This window comes from Chinchilla lanigera, unplaced genomic scaffold (assembly GCF_000276665.1).
Source record: "Chinchilla lanigera isolate Chin_1 unplaced genomic scaffold, ChiLan1.0 scaffold00001, whole genome shotgun sequence".
Lineage (NCBI taxonomy): Eukaryota > Metazoa > Chordata > Mammalia > Rodentia > Chinchillidae > Chinchilla > Chinchilla lanigera.
This window is the reverse complement of record NW_004955402.1, coordinates 9,341,293-9,361,670: the sequence shown is the minus strand read 5'-3', so window position 1 is coordinate 9,361,670 and position 20,378 is coordinate 9,341,293. Positions and strand designations below refer to the sequence as shown.

The 20,378-nt window shown below is 47.0% G+C and overlaps 1 protein-coding gene across 5 annotated transcripts in view; it reads left to right on the top strand.

Moving 5' to 3' along the window:
* The first annotated feature begins 312 nt into the window (after positions 1 to 312).
* Clul1 (clusterin-like 1 (retinal)) overlaps positions 313 to 20,378 on the top strand; it is a 48,716-nt gene continuing 28,650 nt past the window's right edge. For 3 of the 5 annotated variants that reach the window (XM_005372676.2, XM_005372675.2, XM_005372677.1), the window contains exons 1-5: positions 313 to 952; positions 6,072 to 6,190; positions 7,832 to 7,980; positions 15,580 to 15,747; positions 18,281 to 18,713. In XM_005372676.2, the coding sequence (XP_005372733.1) occupies positions 804 to 952; positions 6,072 to 6,190; positions 7,832 to 7,980; positions 15,580 to 15,747; positions 18,281 to 18,713 (1,018 nt within the window). In that variant the 5' untranslated portion in view covers positions 313 to 803. Of the gene's footprint in view, positions 953 to 1,664; positions 1,738 to 6,071; positions 6,191 to 7,831; positions 7,981 to 15,579; positions 15,748 to 18,280; positions 18,714 to 20,378 lie in introns of those variants that run through there. The other 2 variants (XM_005372679.2, XM_005372680.2) reach the window with 2 other exon arrangements.

Here is a 20,378-nt window from a genome sequence, read left to right as displayed (position 1 = left end):
TGAATCCTAGCGAATCTAAGCATCTGAGGTGGGGCAGAAGCAAAGGGTCAGGAAAGAGTCTGGGCTCTCCCGTCTGCGTCTGGTAAAGCACTGACACATGGTAGGCACTCAGCAACCAGTACACAGCCCGCTCCGGAGCCTGCCGTTTGGCAGGAGCTGAAAGCTAGGCCCAGTCTCACCTGTTCCATAACTAATCTGAAATCTGCCTGGAATTCTGTTTCTTGTTTATTTTATTTTGTTTTGTTTGAAATAGCATCTCACTTGTGCAGGTTGGCCTTGAACTCCTATGTAGCCCAGGCTGGCCTCCACCTGGTGATCCTCCTGCCTCAGCCTCCCTCCCAAGGGCTGGGCCTACAGGTGTGCCCCTGTAATTCTGAGGCTCACACACCTTATCGGCTGCTCTGTTCAGTTCGCCTCCAGGTTAGCCGTGAGTCCGGATCCCACCAGCCCGTGCCCTTCCTCCTTGGCGCCCCTCACACCTCCCCGCTCTCCTCCCTCTCTCCAGCCTTCACAGGGCTTTCTCTGTGCCAGCTTCTCCTGCCTGCTGCCCTTCCATGTTCTTCAGAGTGGGCCCTCTGAGGCACCAGGCACCAGAGTGGCTTCCTCTGGGAGCACAGCTGCGGCCCACTGTCACCCCTGCCGGAGGGCTGGGACGCGCGAGGTGGAAGCGGTTTAGAGCGTGGCGAGCGCTGCCGCTTCACCGTTGAGAAAGGCGTAGAATGGAAAGGACTGCTATAGATGAGCGTGGTTTGGCCCCAGCAAAATTCGCGTTGGGCTGTGGTCCCTGGGGCAAGCGTTGAGAGATGCTGAGCCCTTTAAGAGCAACGCTGTCCTGCTACAAGTCAAGAGTGGTCCGACAGTGGAAGAGAACCAGGAGAGGCCCGCATCATTCCACCGCAGGAGATGCTTCAAAACAGCTGCGAGGTACCGGTGCCGAGTGCCCCAAGGACAGGTAAGAAAGGGGACGGGAGGTGCCCAGCCGGCTCGGCGATCACTGGTTCCTTGAGCCTTCTGACTACAGAAGCCCGGAGGTGGTGAGAGTGACCTCCCGACGCTCTGGACGGACGGCCCATGGGTGGTCGAGCGCGTGAGCGAGGGCAGCGGCCAGGCCACCAGCGCCCACTGTGCCCTGCGGAAAATGCTCTTTCCCTCCCGCGCGGTCCAGTCCTGTCTCCAGGATAAATGCCGCACCGGCTGCTGCCTCCTGCAGGGACCGAACTCCGAGCTCCGCGCTCCACAGCACAGCGCTCTTTCAGCCCAGCAGATCCAATCCATGGCCGGCCCGTAGAAAGGCCTCCGCCGCGATCTAACTTAGCTACATGCAATTCGAATTTCCTGCCCCGCCTGCAGGTCTGTGGTTCTCTGCCTCTTCGCCCGGTCTCACACTTCTTTCACTGCGCGGAGGGCGGAGGCCCGTCTTCTGTCCTGAACTTCAGAAAACCGAGCGCCCTCGGGTCCTCGCCCTGGCTCTCCCGCCTGCAGGGGTCGCGCAGGGACGCGCCCGGGCCGCTCTGAGCACGCGCGCCTCCCCCAGCGCTCGGTGGGCCCTGTGCGCGGCTCCAGGCTCCCTATTGCCGAAAGCCCGAATACCTGCTGAGGGCAGGCCCTACCTTTTCACGTTGCGCTGGGCCCTGAGAATGATCTAGCTGGTTGGTTCTGGTTTGAGGGGTCACAGGAGGAGTCCCCTCCTGAAAGAGACCTTCCCCTGCCTCCCACGCTCGGGTAGCCTCTCCGCTTGTAAGTTACTCGCTTGCACATTATTCCCATTTTATGTTCTTTGTAATGGTTTTCATTCTCTGGTATTTTCTTACTTACGTGTTTATTTGTTTGAATGCAGTGTACCTAGAAAACGGAGATTGCCTTTTCCTCATTGTATGGAACGTAATAAATGCCCAACGTAGACAGGTGTTGTAGTGTAAGCCTACAGTGTCAGCACTTGGAAGGCTGAGGCAGGAGGATCAGAGCCGGTTTGAGGCCAGCCTGGACTACATAGTGAATTCAAGGCCAGCCTGATCTATGTAACAAGACCCTGCCTGAAAAAGACAAAAAATAATACCTGACCAACTGTCTCTTTGCTGAATAAACTATTACCACAACTAAACTTGCTGGGAACAAGTGAATCACCATGTTTTGTGTAAAAGAAAATTTAAAATATATTTGATATTTATACACATCTTTATCGATAATTGCATTTATGCAGGGCTGTTCTAAAAAGATTGTGGTTTCACAATGAGGTTAAATGGGATATAATTTCCTCACATTGTACTCAACTTGAATTATTTTCATGGAACATTTTGAAGTCTGGATTTAATGTCTACTTTTGCTTCCTACCTCATGTGAGCCTAAAATAATAATTTTAGTTTAGTCTAAAATTTTTGTACAGTACCCGTGTGGCCCAATAAAACGTTTTCATTTGTAGTCATTGATTGGACTGTCTCAGCAACTCTAAATAAAGCTGCTGTCATTCTCACATTTTACAAATTGCTCCAGCTCACTGATACACTCCGAACAATGTCCCACCTGGGTGAGAATAAGTGAATGATAGTCCCAGAATTTCAGAGCTCAGATCATTTTATTTTATTTTATTTTTTGGTGCCAGGAATTGAACTCGGGACCTTGCGCTGGCCACCACGTTTCCCACACCTGAACCCTTGGGGTATAATGCACATCCAGACCACAGCAGTGGGCATGTGCACCTCAGAGATGAGGTGTTAGCAAGTCCAGCATGGCCTCACTTCTGTCCAAGCCTGAACTTGCAACAGTGACCCAAACATGCTAAAGTCCACGTGTGAGACCATTTCTCTGCTGCCAATACATCCTCTTGTTGTCTTTCTTCATTAAAATGGCCTTGCCAGGCGTGGTGGCGCACGCCTGTAATCCCAGCACTCGGGAGGCTGAGGCAGGAGGATCATTGTGAGTTTGAGACCAGCCTGGGCTACAAAATGAGCTCAAGACCAGTCTGAACTGCATACCCCGACCCTGTCTCGAAAAGAAAAAAAAACGATGGCCTTGCTTCTAGATCTTATTAATACCAACCAGCTCTCTTAATTTTTTTTTTTTTTTTTTTGGTCTTTTTGAGACAGGGTCTCGCTATGCAGTTCAGGCTGACCTTGAGCTCACTTTTTAGGCCAGGCTGGCCTCGAACTTGCAACGATCCTCCTGCCTCAGCCTCCCAAGTGCTGGGATTCCAGGCATGCGCCACCACGCCTGGCTGTCTCTGTAATGTTTTATAACCCACTTAAATCTTGAGCATATTGAGGTCATAATTATGAAGAGAAGCGGATCTGAGTGAAATACTGCTTCATCTTAAGAACAAAATGGCAGCTATGAAAACAGATGAAGTAGTTAGAGGAGGAACCTTCATGGAAGTTTCAGGATATTTTGAAAGCAACTAGGACGAGTTAGCAACGCAGTTCTGTTCTCAGAAATTACACATGTAATTTTGTCTCTGAAAGGGCAAGCATGGATTAAAGAAGAAAATCTGTGAACAGAGGGCAAGTCGCTGGGTTTCCTGAGCAACAGTTCCGTTTTCAACAAAATTTGGGTTTGTTTAAAGGGAACATGCACACGTCAGCCATGACTTCTAACCCCTCTGAACTTGGATGGCAGTAAACTCATGAGCAAGGGGTGTCGTCAGGGTAGAGCTTGGCAGTTTCTTCAGATCAACCCTTCCAGAACTGTGCTCTTTATTCGTGACAGAAGTCCCCAGTGTGCTTTTCCCGTGCTGACAAATCAGTCATCTCTCAGGAGAGGTCAAACCTGTTTATAGGTATGAGTTGTAGTTGCTCAGAAGTGACCTTCAGCCATTTAAAATAATAATAGCTCAAGTTTGCTTGAGCTGATCTGTTTTCCAACAGAGCTGTGAGGTTTCCAACCAAAGTGGAGAATTAGCAAGAAATCAAAACAGCTGAGCCGGGCGTGGTGGCACAGACCTGTAATCCCAGCACCTGGGCGGCTGAGGCAGGAGGATCATAGTGAGTTCGAGGCCAGCTTGGACTACATAGTGAGACCTTGTCTCGAAAAGACCAAAAAACAAAAACAAAAACAAAAACAAAACAAAACAAAACAGCTGAGACAGGCTGTGGGCTGAGTGAGAGTGCCCTGGGATTGCGCATGCTCTGTGCCTCACAGGCAGAGATGAGCTCCAGACCACAGGTTGCCCAGAGCCAAGGGCCAGCTTCTAAGGGCCCCCCAAAAGCAAGTGGACCTACTCAGAACTGGGCGGTCTGCCCCCTGGAGGAGCTCAGAGCACGGAGTAAGAATGGATTGGCTGCCCTCCCTGACTTTCAGTAGGGGCCCAAGATGGTCTCGCCATTGCCATAGCCTGAGAGACCGCTGTAGCTTCTAGAGCTGGCCACGGCGACTACTAGCTAAGTTGTTTTCAAATGAATTATTAGGAACCATGTTTTCTGTTCAGCTAATCAATTAGCAGATTGTAGCGGGCCTGACTCATCCATTGTAGCATTTCAGGTTTTTATCACTTTGTGTAGTTAAAGGTGACTTTATCACTTTAGTTATATCACTTCTTGTAGGAAGCGCCAAACACTAAATATTCTTTTTTTTTTTTTGATACCGGGAATCAAACTCAGGAGCTTGCGCTTGCCAGGCAGGCGCTTGTACTGCTGAGCTATATCCCGGGCCCCTAAATACTCTTTTCCATATGTTTCATTTAGGAATTTCCTGGCTTTCACATTGTTGCTTCTATTTCCAATCTAAGAGTTTTTTAGGAATACATGTCATAAATTTCAAAGTAAACAACAATAACAACCCAAAAAAGCCTTTTTTAAAAATTGTGGTGACTCCGAGCCCAAGAACTAAAATAAAAGAAAGCAGCGCAAGGCCCTTACTCCTAATCGTGTGCCCAGCCTGCCCTCTGCTGTTTCCTTTTAAACCCTACCAGGGTTGAAACCACATTGTTAATCTCAAAATACTGGTTTAATAGGATTAAGAACTGTCATCAAATGAATAGAACAGGGCCAAGTCCCTGACACAGATAAAAACTGAACCAGAGGAAAGTACAGATTGCTCTAGAAGCTGGTGGCAACTTCTCTGGAGAGACACAACAAAGTCAGTGGTAAATATACGATCTCAAAAGTTGCGCTTGGCGAACAGGGCGTTAATAGAAAAAAGTTCAAGTGATATGTAAAATGTGAGAACTGTATAATTATTAGTATAGCTCTTATTTTATAATTGTATTTAAAAGACATTTCAAATGTTCGTTATATACTAGAAGTTTTCCTTGTTGTTTTAAATAGCAAATACACACAAAGCAGAGAAATATCCCCTTTTAGAGAGGGAAGTTAAAGTGGCTTATTTTAACTGATTTAACTCTGTTAAACATATACTTGTTTGAATTTAACTTTTAAAAGTTTTAAATACCAACATTGATTAAAAAATTCTTTTAAAAAAAGTTTTAAGGGGCTGGGGATTTAGCTCAGCGGCAAAAGCGCCTGCCTGGCAAGCGCAAGGTCGTGAGTTCGGTTCCCGGTACCGGAGAAAAACCAAAAAAAAAAAAATACTTAAAAAAAGTTTTAAATATTTGTATTAGGAGTATTTATAAGGTATATCAAATTACATTTAAAATAAAGAAAAATTTAGCTGTTAACTATTCATATAGCAGGATAGGCTTTATAAGTATGTTTAAAAAGTACATAATGCAAAAATTTATGAGGTTTGTTTTGCTCTCATAAAAAAGAACTTGAGGACTCGGAATTTTGCAGGAAAAAACCTGACACAGTCGCATTAATTCTGTCTTTGGGGATATTTACGGTTGACAAGAAAATCAAATGAAGTTTGGAGCTATGGGGCTGTGATCCCTACTTGGTGTTCAAGTACTTCAGATGATGACCTTAGGTAATTGTCGTGAAAACTGTAAATTAAATAGGGCTTGAATTTTTTATTTTTTGATATATATTGTAAACTTCCTTAGATCCCAAGCATATTAGCATAAGATGTCTGAAGTCATAAAGAAAAACTGACAGAAAAGTGCTTTGGAGCAGCTTGTGTTGTGAACTAATGCCGACAGAAAGCTTTACTGGAAGGCATTTGATGTGGGTTATTTTCCTTTGCAGTAACGGTGAGAACATGAAACCGCCACTTTTGATGTTTATTGTGTGTCTGCTGTGGTTGAAAGGCTGTCACTGCGCACCTGCTTGGAAGGACAAAACGGCCAGCACTGGAAACCTGAAGAGTATGTTGGGTCCCTTATCCGTGCTGTGTCCTGTCTGCATGTTTGTGTGTCGTGCTGGCGTTTACAGCGACTTTCGCTTGAGCGAGAACTGCGTTCACTGTTGCATGATGCAGAGTCCTCATGCAACTGGGACCAAGTCGTCATGACACCAAACAGCTGGGTAAAAATAGAACATTCCTGTCAAGTCTCTTCGATGGAGCCTTCCCATGTACAGCTGTTTGCTATCATGTAGATAAAACGTGCCAACTTTTTGACTGCATTTCTTTTGTATCATCCAGATGTTTGGTGTCATCTCAGCACAGCTTTTAATGAACAGTGAAATAACTTTTCTAGCATTTAAAGAATTTAAGTCATCTGAGTAATCTGCGATTGTTCTAAGACTAAGGCATGGGTAGGTTATAATTACACTGAAGCTGGTTGTTCTGTGGCCATTAACTTGGGACCTTTGTTTGGCGATACAGGTTTTGGGTCTTTAACACTGAGGAAAATAAATTACTAACATAGAGCTGATTTGGAGTCTATGATTAAATTCAGAGGCAAGAATAAGCTCTCAAGAGGCCACGCTGGCTGTTGGGAAAAGAGAGTAACAGTGAATTTTATATCCAAGGTCTTATTAAGGTGTGAAAATGGAGCCAGGCATGGTGGCACATGCGTGTAATCCCAGCACTCTGGAGACTGAGGCAGGAGGATCGCCAAGAGATCAAGGCCAGCATAGGCTACATAGTGAGCTCAAGGCCAGCTAGAACAACGTAATGAGACCCTGTCTCAAAAAACTAACTAAATAAGCCAGGCGTGGTGGTGCACGCCTGTAGTCCCAGCACTAGGGAGGCTGAGGCAGGAGGAGCTTTGTGAGTCCGAGACCAGCCTGGGCTCCAAAGTGAGTTCAAGGCCGGCCTGAACTGCATAGCGAGACCCTGTCTTAAAAAGACAAAACAAAACAAAACAGAAAACTCCAACTAACTAAATAAATAACCACTAGGTTATTAAGGAATCTTGTATTTTATGAGATGTTTTCTTGGCTTGATGATTCTTGGAAGGTAACGAAGCTGAGTAGTGAAAGTGTTCGCTATGTTTACAGGCCCCACTGGGGCATTTCATAGAGGTGAGTTTGTAAAGAAAACGCCAGTATAAACACACAGGAGTTGCCAATAAAAGGGAACAAAAAGGGTAAAGGAAAACAGGGCCTGAGGAGAGCGACAAGAGTGAGGGCGTGCGGGTGTGGTGGTGCCCGGCTGTAGCCCCAGCACCGGGGAAGGCACGGGGGCTGAGGCAGGAGGACTGCCTTGAGTGCAGCCTAGCCTGGGCTACATAATGAGACCCTGTCTCAAAAAAAAAAAGAACAAAAAACACACAAAGGAAGGAAGGCAGGAAGGCAGGAAGGCAGGAAGGCAGGCAGGCAGGAAGGAAGGACATGAGAGTGAATGAGCTCTGGTTGTCCGGGAGCTCACAGTGGAGGAACAGAAGGTATTATCGAGCGGCAGCTGGGTCCCTGTGGCAGCTGACAGCTAATGCACTATGATCTGCTTTCAGACTAGAGGCTATAAAAGAACAATTAAGCTTCTATTTCGGGCACCAGAAAGAATGGTGATCTCATTATTTTGTAATCTGATCAGATCTCAAAAAATGCAATATGTCTTTTAGGTATTTCTGAGGCTGGGGAGACAGATGTGGATGGAGAGGTGAAGACGGCTTTGATTGGCATTAAACAGATGAAAATCATGATGGAAAGGAGAGCGGAAGAACATAGCAAACTAATGAAAACCCTGAAGAAGTGCAGAGGAGAAAAGCAGGTACTGTCCCTGAAAACAATACCTTTTTGCAAACATGTCTGGACTCTAAACATTGCCCGTACTGGTGCAATTGATACGTTACATATTTCCCCTAGTTACAAAGATTCTGGCCAGGTGTGGTGGCGCACGCCTATAATCCCGGCACTCAGGAGGCTGAGGCAGGAGGATCATTTCAAGTTTGAGGCCAGCCTGGGCTACAAAGTGAGTTGAAGAGCAGCCTAAACTGCATGAGACCCTATCTCAAAAAGACAACAACAAAAAAAAGTTTCTGGAGAGCAACTTTTGTTGGAGGAAACATCTGAAGGAAACTTCAAATTTTTTTGAAAAACATACTTCTTATAAAATGGGACTTTACAGGTCTCCAACACAAGAATTTGGGGGATTCATCCCTGTTTGAGAAGTGCTACTTTCTCAAAATGCTTTGTTCTATTTCATCGTGAGTTCAGGTATTGAGGCAAAACTTCAGCATTTGGGCTAGATTGGTGGGGTCCAAAGTGTTTTGATCTCTCATCCTCATTGTTAAAAAATTTGTTAGCGGGCTGAGGATTTAGCTCAGTGGCAAAGCTCCTGCCTGACAAGCGCAAGGTCGTGAGTTCGATCCCTGGTACCGGAAAAAAAATAACAAAAAAAACGTGCATGTTAATTTTTTGGTGTGTGTCTTTTTGAGACAGGGTCTTGCTATGCAGTTCAGGCTGAATTTTTTGGTGTGTGTCTTTTTGAGACAAGGTCTCGCTACACAGTTCAGGCTGGCCTTCAGCTCACTTTGTAGCCCAGGCTGGCCTCGAACTTACAACAATTCTCCTGCCTCAGCCTCCTGAGTGCTGGGATCATAGGTGTGCGCCACCATGTCTGGCTATTTTTAAATGAGACACATGGTCTATTGAGGGCCTTTAGATAGATCCCCTGCAGAGTATCTCTGACTGCTGATCCACAACTATGACCGCTTTCAGCCTGAAGAAGCCAGAGCGGTCATCGCTGGTTTTTTCCTCACAGCAGTTCGGGTTACTTCTTCAGAGGGGGGAAGTGTTATAAGCAGCTGAGGTAGGTAGAAATATTATAGGCAGTCAGACAGGGCCAGGCCCTGGAAGGAGCCGATATGGAAGACAGGATACCTTGCAAATGGAGGTGTACTTGCTGTGGGCCAGACCTCAAGACAAAGGACTAAACAAATGCACCCACACCCCTCCCTAGGGGTGGACGTTAGGGATTGATATTCTAAATAGGCAGCGATCACCTTGCAGAGTCCTTGACCCAACCCCTTACAGGAAAAGCCCCTGTTCTGTATGCATGCTGGCTTGCTATGTGACTCGCTTCCCCATTTGATCCCGATTTAATCAATTTTACCTGAACAATTCTTATTGGCTGACCATAGTTTTGTCCCACCTCATGCCCACCTTGTGATTTCCCATTTCACCCCCAGTTTGGACCCACCTCACCTCGTGGTTTTGCTCTATAAAAATCCTTGGAAAAGAGGGGTTCGTGGGGCAACCCACGCGGGCCCCCCTTCTTGTCCCTCTTGGACAGGAGCTTGCTTTCCCTCCATAAATACATTCTGCTGTTAAAAAAAAATGAGACACATGAATTGCTCCTGTCAGTCTCTGCATGCACAGTGTACACTGAGGGTGAGGGTTAGCACTAGTTCCATAGTTCAAATAATCTAGGTATTTTGATTTATTTTTCAGTGCCAGGAATTGAAGTCAGGGCCTTTGTACGGAGCTACAACCTCACACCTTTTGAATATTTTTTACTTTGAGACAGAATCTCGCTAAGCCACTAGGTTGACCAGCCTGGCCTCAAACTTGCAATTGTCCTCAGCCTCTAAAAGTGCTAGGATTAAAGACATGTCCGCCATGCCTAGCTAGATACTCTGACACCTTTAACCAACTTGCCAGATCTGATTAGATCATCATAGTTTCCTTTTGTCACATGGCCAGTAAAGAGCTTACAATGAAGAAGTGTCAGCTTGTCTTACGCTTTCTGTCCCCTGAGCTTATCTCAACGATGGTGAACATTTCAGAGCAGAGTACCCAGACTGCATCCCAGAACCCACTTCTTTATCGCAAAGTGCCAGCACTGCAATAAACCTGAATACCGGGAGTTTAGTTTAGGAAAAACAACTCTATATTAACATCTTTGTTTTAAAAGAAAAACATAACATACGTGCCAGAGGTTTGCCACTATTGGCTTATATTGATGTGCTTTAATGTTCTGTTTTTTTTGGTTTTTTTTTTTAACCCCAATAATCTTTTAATGCCTCCTATCTATTTCACAAGGGCTAGGTTAGTTACAACTAGATAACACAGTTCCTCAGTCCACCTGGACTCAACTCATTACAATCAGCTGCAAATGATGGGGGAGGGGGTTGGTCAACTCTTCTGGAATGTGGGGGGGTCCCCTGGTGGCCAGGGTCCTCACGTACAGTGGCCACATGAATGTCTGACATGAGCCCCTCAAGACAGCAGTACTGCATACTAAGTAGTCCACCAGTCCACCACCCCATGTGACTCACTTTTTACAGCGCTGGAGATCAAACTTGAGGCGTCAGGCATGCTAGGCAAACTCTATCACTGAGCTCTCTACCAAACTCTCTACCACCTCTCTACCAAACCTCAACATTTTAAAAATTCAGATAGCTTCACTTAATGGTAATTCATCTACTGTTGTATCTTTTACCAACAAAGTGTATACATTATCAGCCAGGCATTGTGGCACACGCCTGTAATCCCAGCACTAGGGAGGCTGAGGCAGGAGGATTGCTGTGAGTTTGAGGCCAGCCTGGGCTACAAAGTGAGTTTGAGGTCAGCCTGAACTGCATAGTGAAACCCTGTCTCAAAAAGACAGAAAAGAAAAAAAAAAAAATTGTCACAAGCTACTGTATAAAACTCAATTTCCAAATTGTATATATTGCATACCTCATAGTTTAAAGATGTAACAGAGCCAGGTGTGGTGGTGTACGCCTGTAATCCCAGCACTCAGGAGGCTGAGGCAGGAGGATTGTTGCGGGTTTGAGACCAGCCTGGGCTACAAAATGAGCTCAAGACCAACCTGAACTGCATAGTTAGACCCTGCCTCAAAAAAGACAAAACAAAAAAGGATAAATTACTTTTCATTTTTAAAGAAATGCTAAAGTGTGATAAAATACTAATGAAATTTATCATCTCAATCTTATTTATTTATTCATTTTGGTGCTGAGGGTTGAATCCAGGGTTTTATACATGCTAAGCACATGTTTAACAATGAGCTGTACCCCCAACCCCTATCTTAATCTTTTTTTTTTTTTTTTTTTTTTTGTCTTTTTGAGACAGGGTCTTGCTATGCAGTTCAGGCTGGTCCTGAGCTCACTTTGTAGCCCAGGTTGGCCTCGAACTCGCAATGATCCTCCTGCCTCAGCCTCCCAAGTGCTGGGATTATAGGCGTGTACCACCAGGCCCGGCCTGGTAGTGTTAAATACATTTAGATTGTTATACAACCAAATCCCAGAATTCTTTTCATTTTAGAAAAGCTGAAAATTATTCCTATTAAACAGTGTCCCATTTCCCCATTCCCTGTCAATTTTTAAAAAAATCTCCAGCAATGCTGGAGATCAGACTCCTGCTGGAGATCAGACTCTGCCTGTCAATTTTTTTTTTTTTTTTTTTTTGAGACAGGATCTTGCTATGTAGTTCAGGTTGGCCTTGAACTCACTATCTAGCCCAGGTTGGCCTCAAACCCACAAGGATCCTCCTGCCTCAGCTTCCCAAGTTCTGGGATTATAGGGGTATACCACCACACCCTGCTGCCAAGTTTATGTGCCCCAAAATTGAAGAATGAATTCTAAGGAACAACAGAGTTAAGAGCAGGAAATATTTATTGAGGGAGTGATACCCCCTGCCTGAGAAACAGGAAGGGACCTGGAAAGTAGGTTGCCCATGAGCCCATGGACGTGGTGGTGCATGCCTGTAATCCCAGCACTCAGGAGGCTGGGTTACTTCTCAAGGGAAGTTTTACGGAGCCAAATCATGGGGTAGGTGCAAGATGGAACAAAACTATAATCAACCAATAAGGTTACAAGTGTAGCTGCTTAGGTAATGTTGACCCAGTGGGGAAGCAAGACACATACCAAGTGTACGTGGAAAGAACAAGGACCTTTTTTGGAAGAGATGAGTCAGGAGGTCCTAGCCCCCACCTGATGACTGATGCCTGTTTGCAATATCCATCATCCCTGGGAGGGTGGGGGGTGCATGCAGGCTTGGTCATTCCATCGTTATCTTGAGGCCTGGCCTTCAGGGAATGCGCATCCAGCCCCAGTTGTGATGAGTTCTTATCTTCTGCACAGACTCCTTCAAGGGCCCAGCCCTGTCTGACTGCCTAGAATATTTCTGCCTCACTTAGTTGTCTGTGATACTGTCACCAGGCTGGTAGATGTTGCAGCCATACCCACCTCCTGGATTCAGCCAGGGTTCCTGGCAAGGAAAGGAGATTGTCTGCCCAGCAGCTGCAAACCCTCTTCCCTTTCAGCAACAAGCAGAAGACTGTAGGAAATCTGAAGTAGCTCCTTATCAGGACGACGTGGGAGCCCCTCAAGCTGGATTCTTCCCTGGCGGGCTTGTGAGTCTGGCCGTCTGGGAACAGTGATACCGGATGTCACTGACAGACCCTTTACAAAGCACGTTATCCATGGAATGCTCCCGTATCTGGGCCAACCATCCTTTCATTTTCCAGCTAAGAAAACTGAGCTGTTAACTGCGTGTGTCTCCTGCTGTGGAATGAATGAGCCAGGAGAAAGAGAGTGGATGTGTACATGTGAGGCCCAGCGGCTTTGTTTCTCTCACTGTCCCAAGCTGCCTGACCAGCTCAGGGTGTAGTCTAATGAGGAGAGGATTCCAGTTAGGGGCCGATGAAGCAAGCAAATGTTCATTTCAATACTGGCCCTAAAGAATCCCAGAAATGGACAAAATTTTTATGTACTCTTCAGCACTTATGGTTATAAAGATCACTGTATTATACTCAAGGCTGAGTACTCAATTAAAAAGTTAATTGATATAAATGTCACATTTTCTTTATGCACAGATGGAATGTTGCTCTGCCTAAAGGAGGACAAACTTGAGTCAGGCGTGGGAAAATGGATGCACCTCAAGACCATAATGTTACGTGAAATAAACCAGACACACAGCTTAAATATCTCATGGTTTCTCTTATATGAGAAACTCAAAATATAGATAGACAGCAAAACAAAAGATAGATCATGGGAAGTCCGGAGAGAGCTCTTTCTCAAATGGGACGTGGAGGGGGAAGGGAAGGGAAAGGGATGAGAAGGAAGTGAGGTGTGCTGTGTGTGGTACAGGTTCTACACAGGGAATGTACTCGTTATGTACTGCAAAATTTAATAAAAAATAAATTTAAAAAAGAACAAAGGAAAGATGAAGACATTCACAGGCAAACAGAACCTAAGATGTTGGGGGTGCTCTTCACAAGTTGAGTGCTTGCCCAGCATGCTCGAGGCCTTGGGCTCAATCCCCAGCAGAGCAGGTGGGCATACCCAGTTTCCGGCTCTGACCGCCACCCAGCCGCAGTATCCCGGTGTCCCAGCAGCATCAGGGTGCCCCGCCTGGTCCTCTGCCCGTTAATATGTATCAGCAACATCTGAGACTTGCTTTTGCTTACAGAGGAAACCCCAGGGCAGCCCATAGTGACCTGCCCCCATGCCAAGTTCCTGTGGCATTTGGATGAGCCGTGAAGGACAGGGACAGAGCGTGAAGTCCGTCCAATCGTTAGGGAAGCAGAAGGCACGGACAAGACATCCTTAGACCAAAGATGACCTCACTGTGGCAATGTTTCACTTCTAAAACTCGGGAAGTGTGGTCTGGTCCGCAGCCTTGGTTATGCTTCGAAGTGGAATGAGGAAGTCGGTCTGAGGCTCACCAACGACAGCAGTGCCGCTCAGTGACAGGCTTCTTTTATTTTACTTAATGCAAAAGCCATCAGATTTGCTGATGAGGATGGAGGCTTAGCTCTAGCAAGTCATTTGGCCAAGGATACAGGGTGAGTGTGGTTCAGAACTGGGAGTTCTAGCGTATGGACTGAAGGGGACACCAGCAGAATACTGAAAAGTGCACCTGACTGAGAAAATCCAGGAGAAACAACCATGCTTAAGAAGATGTAGGATTCCAGTATTGTTCCGCAAAGCCCAACACACACACACACACACACACACACACACACACACACACCCATGTGGGTCACCGTGTGCATATGGCAGGCTAAGGCCTTCAATCACAGCACGCGCTCGTGGCCCAGCACCAGAACTCTGCAATGAGGGCAGCTGACACACCCGCCCCGGGGCAGAGAAGACCTAGAAGACAGAGCTGTGGAGCACTGCAGGCTTCGTAGGCCAGAAAAGGGGTCATTTCTTTTTCTTTTCCAATGAAAAAGAAACAGCACAGTAAATTGGCTTCAGATACAGAAACTTTTCTCCTGCTTGCACTTTTCGTGCAAAGGAGACACAGCGAGCCCGAGGCTGTCTTCTTAGGGACAGGGGCATTGCACACCTCCACCCTCACCGCTCAACTCCAGGTCAGGCATGCAGAGCGGCCTTAGAAGCCCACATTTGCAGAGAGCCTGCGGGTCGAGGTGGGGGCTTACTGTGCCGTGTGCCAGCCCGTGGGGACCTCGAGGGCAGGGCTGAGGCTCTCAGGTCCAGGTGCCAAGGCTGCTGGCTCCACCTGGCCGTGTCCAGCCAGCACCACAAGGGGGAGTGCTCGGGACACAGACCGGAGAAGGAAGCTGCTCAGTGGGGACAGTAGGTCTGCTCTTAGAATGCAGACACACGGTGATATATAAGCCTTGCATTTTCCTGCAGTATTTAAAAACACATCAGTTTAAAGGAGCAAAACTGAAAGTGATAAAACACCACCACCAGGCTGGGCGTGGTGGCGCACGCCTGTAATCCCAGCACTCAGGAGGCTGAGGCAGGAGGATTGCTGAGAGTTCAAGGCCAGCCTGGGCTACAAAGTGAGTTTAAGGTCAGCCTGAACTGCATAGTGAAACCCTGTCTCAAAAAGGCAACCCCCCCAAAAAAACCCACCACCACCATAAGCCCTAAAGCCCAGGAGAGACATGCAAGAGATAAGTTAAAAGGTGGATCACAGTGGATCCACAGATAAGGGTGCATCTTTGGGACTGGCTCTCCCACATCTAGTCTAATGTCCATCACAAACACTCAATAAATACTTGTCAAACAAATGAACAGATCGATAAGATTCTGGCTTCAAGATGACTCCATCAGTGGCCTTTGCTTAACTGAAGCAGAAGGCACTAGAACAGATTTGTCAGTCACTGGAGGCCTGAAGGAGAAAGATAGTAGTTTAGAATACTCTTTTTTTTTTTGGTCTGTTTTGAGACAGGGTCTTGCTCTGCAGTGCAGGCTGGTCCTGAGCTCACTTTGTAGCCTAGGCTGTTTCGAACTCGCAGTGATCTCCCTGCCTCAGCCTCCCGAATGCTGGGATTACAGGCGTGCGCCACCACACCAGGCCAAATACATTTTTGAAAGCATGAAGTCAACTAAAGTCCAGATGGAATCACAGAATGGAAAAAGGATTTCTGTTTCTACTTTTTAATTAGGAGGCCCTGAAACTTATGAATGAAGTTCACGAACATCTGGAAGAGGAAGAAAGCTTATGCCAAGCGTCTCTGGCAGGTTCCTGGGATGAGTGCAGGGCTTGCCTGGAAAGTAACTGCATGCAGTTTTATACCACCTGCCAACCTGCTTGGTCATCTGTGAAAAATACGGTAAGAAGACCAGAGTGCTCAAAAGTTCATAAGGCATCTCCATCAGCTTCACCTTTTAATTAATTTATATTAATAGTCAGAATAGAGATGTCTGATCTGACTTTACCCTTTTGCAATTTAGAACCAAATGCGAACACTTGTGTACTGTGTATGTATAATTTACACCTCAGCATCTGTTTTTTACCCTCCTTTGAATGACACCGTGTGTCTTTCTCAGAATTACCCTGTGACCTTCAGCCTTGTATGTGTTACTCATGAACATGGTCCCACCAGACTGTAAGCTCTTGGAGGGCAGGGATCAGGGATCGTACCCTACTTGTCTTCACTTGAACACTGAAGACATCCAATAAATGCTTGCTGCCCTGCATGCCCAGTCACAGATTTACAGTCTCTGATTTCAACCTGCTTCATCGATCATTCTCCCCCAGGCCACCTATGTGAAGAGCGCCTCTGCTTCCTGACCCCCCCACGTGCACGCTTAAGTGTGGCACAGGCACACGTCGGACACACCCGCACCTGTCTACCCCAGTGTGTCCTACAGGACTGGCCCTTTCTCATCGCCGCTGGCTGTGTGGGGGGCAGAGGGAGTCACAGAGGGTGGTGACCTGGATAAGACGAGCTCTGCCCCATGAAAGGCCCCCACTGGCCTGGATTTTCCTCCTCCAAGGAGTGAGCTGTATGAAGCGGAGTGGAATTTCACTGTCCATATTTGTGTGTGCAGCAGTCAGAGAAGGTGCTGGCTTGGCACTGCCCTACTCAATTACAAAGGAGCCACCCCCAGGATACAGAATGTGCCAAGTTAATTTGCCTCCACTGTTAACTGCATCTGTGTTTGTAGAGTTGCTGTCATTCCCTAAAATACCAGAAACGCAGGGAAGAACATGGGCTGGAAGTCAGATTTGGGGCCAGTTTTGTGACCTTATGGAAAAATTTTTTTTGGAGACAGGGTCTCTCTGTATAGTTCCGGCTGGTCTCAAACTCGTAGTGATCACCCCTGCCTCAGCCTCCTGAACGCTGGAATTGCAGATGTGCTACTGTACCTGGTTCTGCAAATATCTTGGGGCTTTAAGTTCTGGCTTCTTTTTTTTTTTTTTTGGTACCAGGAATTGAATTCATGACCTCAGGCTTGCCAAGCAAGTGCTTATGCTGCTGAGCTACATTCCCAGCCCATGGCTTTTTTCTTTTCTAAAGACAGGATCTTGCTAAATTGTCCAGGCTGGCCCCAAGCTCCTGTCCTCAAATAACCCTCGGTCTCAGCCATGGGACTGCTCAGACTCTAGGCGTGCACCACCCCACCCAGTATTACAACTCTGTTTTTATGGACGGAGTCAAGTAAACAACAGCTGGCAGATAGTGGGACAGGCCACCCCTCCAGATTATTTGCTGAGAAAGTCACAGGTCCTCTAAAAATTCCTGGAGAAGATTTTGAATAGCAGAGAGATGATGCTACTGCAGTAATGTTCAATAATTAATAACAATCAATACGTCCATATCATTATCCTGTAGGAGCCGCTATGGTCTCCCCAGACTTGGGTGTCACATGGATGAAAAACAGCATAGTGTGACTGCTGAAAAATCCACCTGGATGGGCCCCAAAATTCTACAATTGAAGCTTCATTCCTTTCACTATAACAAGAAGGCCTTTGATTGCTGCTAATATGTATCCATCCCTAAGTAACCTACCGAACTGTAGCTGGTATCTATAATTCAGTGTTGATGTGTAGATGTTTTCCTTCCCACAGACTGATTTAAGAGATGAGAACTAGGAGAATATACTGCTAATGAAGACACCGTGCTGTGGTGCGTGTGCCGTGGGTTCGCCACCACTGGATAGACAACAATGGCATTCCCCTAAAGATATTAAAAAAGCTAATCCTACTTTTCGGTTTCAGGCAATTTCCATGTGCCCTACAGGCAAGGAAAGCCAACTACCACCAGTACATGAGACTACAGCTTGATAACTATATTGAAAATTAGGCCTTTTTAGATGCTCCTGGCAAATGTGAACTAGCAGGATTGCATATCTATTTCCACAATCAAAGCCAAGCCAGGTACAAGAATGTTGATACTGTAGTGTCTCAACATTGAGCTAGGCGTGGTATGCATGACTGTAATCCCAGCACTTGGGAAGCTGAAGCAGGAGGATTGCCTGGAGGTCAGGCTGGGCTACAAAGTGAGTTCAAGGCCAGCCTAAACTCCTTAGGGAGACCCTACCCGCAACCCTCAACCCCCCAAAAAAAGGATATTTACTTTTTCCCATCTTGCCTGAAATTCTTCTTGATTTAGGATAATGACTGTAAGCTGACTTTAAAATTTGCAAAAAGAAATGATCCAGAGCTATGCATGGTGGCACACACTTGTAATCACAGCACTTGAGAGGCTGAGGCAGGAGAATTGCCACAAGTTTGAGGCGAGCTTGGACTACAGAGAGCTCAAGGCTGGTCTGAAGTACCTGGAGAGACCCTGTCTCAAAAAAAAAAAAAGGTCCAGAAAGAGATTTTTATTCCGTTTTTTTCTCCCACCCCGCCCACAGGTGGTGCAGTTTTTCAGGAAGCTCTATCAGTTTCTGCGTCCTCCCCGGGAAGATGACGGAAGCGGCGAGCCGGGCGGCGAGGAGTCCACCGAGGACAATGCTGAGGTGTCGCACCTGGAGCGCGTGTTCAGCCAGATGACCGCGGACGTGGCGTCTCTCTTCAACAGGAGCTTCCACGTCTTCACGCAGATGCAGCGAGAATTTGACCAGGCTTTTCTGTCCTATTTCGTGTCGGATACTGACGAGACAGAGCTGTACTTTTTCCCAGCTTTGAACCAAGATCCCGCCGAGAAGGCAGACGCGGAGCAAGGCTGGGCGGTTCCCGACATCTTCCAGCTGCTCCGCAACGCGGGTCTCTCGGTTTATGAAAGAGTCCGCGAGCAGCTCACCGGGACCCTGCGTGCGGTGGAGGCCCCTCCGCAACGAGACCAAGGCCAGTGCCCACGCTTACTTTTCCTTAGATGTCCACCCTACCTTTTGCCTCGCTTTGGAAGTGGAGGGCTCTGAGTCACCGGACAGGGGTTCCTTGAAGCGACAGTTTACAGATAATCACAGTTTCAGAGCCTTCTAAAGGAAGTGCTCTGAGGTCTGCCCAAGATCGACCCTCTCCCGTCATTGCTCAGAGCACGACTGCTGTTCTTTGTACAGCAAATTTTCAGAGCTGAGAGGAAAAGAAAAAAGCAAATAGGGGAGAACTTGAAAAACACAGTTCCCTCCTGCCCTGCCGTTGAGGGAAACGTGCTCAGTCCAGTCTGCTTGAACACCACAGAGGTTCTTTAAGCCAGCCGAGGGTCCTTACGTCCTGGCTCTGTGAAGCCCGGTCTCACATGTAACTGGGTCAGGCCCTCCACGGCCTCCTCTGGGTCACTGTTAGAATTCCTTGTGTCCTAAGCACAGACGACGCTCAACTGCATACCCCGCAGTAAGGCAAGAGTGGCTGGGTAAGAACTGCCCACTGCCAGTACCAATCATGCCCCATAATATTCCATGTGGGAAAAACAGCTGCTTTCTGTTTCTAGTCAGAGGGTGTCTTTTTCATATTTGTTGAGACAGGGCCTCACTATGTAGTTCCGGCTAGCCCTGGACTCACTATGTAACCCAGGCTGGCTGCAAACTTGTCGTGATCCTCCTGCCTCAGCCTCCTGGGTGCTGGTATTACAGGCATGTGCCACCACACCTGGCGGTGGGGTTCTCTAGAGTGTGTTGGACAAGTATTTCAGGAGTGAGTTGGCTAGGTGTGGTGGCACACACCTGTAATCCCAGCACTTGGGAGGCAGAGGCAGGAGGATTGCCATAAGTTCGAGGCCAGCCTGGGCTACATAGTGAGTTGATGGCCAGCCTGAGCTACATAGCGAGACCCTATCTTAAAAAAAAAATCAGATGAGAATTGTAGAGTGTGCCAGGTGGAAGATGGGCCTTTTCTCGTGTCACCAGGCTGGATCCAACTCACCCTGCTATAGCAGGCTTGCCCTTCACAGAAGAAGAATTTTCAGGACATGCCAGAAAGGATTTTAAGTACTTATCCCAGAGCAAAAGCAGAAAGCAGCCTTTATTGTAAAGCACAGGCAAACAGCCCCCAGGAAAATGAACCTGGGAGGAGGCTGGAAAAATGTTGCCCACAGGGGCCCCCAGCTTAGGCTTTTATAATTCAGAAATGACAGCATAGCTAAAATTATCAGTATAAACACAGCAAAGACAGTCTTTAGAGGGGTATGGATATCTCGTTCCTTCTCAGGAAATCCCACCAATCTAATGACTTTGTTTGCTGAGCCTCCAGGTGTGCCTTGGTCACTAAGGTCCATCCTTCACTGAACCTTCCCGACCCCTCTCTGGCTCAGCCTCCGGCCGCTGCACCTCCCTTTGCCAGGGCCCTGCTCGCAGCCTCCACACACACACACACCCTGCCAGGTGCCTACACCTTACGTTCTTAGTCCGATCATTTTACGGCTTGGGTAGTTGTGGCTGTGTCCTGGAAGTTGCGGTTCTTTTATGAAGTATAATTGTTAGGATTTCCTTTTCTCCTTTCTACCTTTTTTTATTCTGTCTCCCTCTGAGATGAGAATAAAATAGGTTCCTCCAGCTGACACTTTCCCACTCT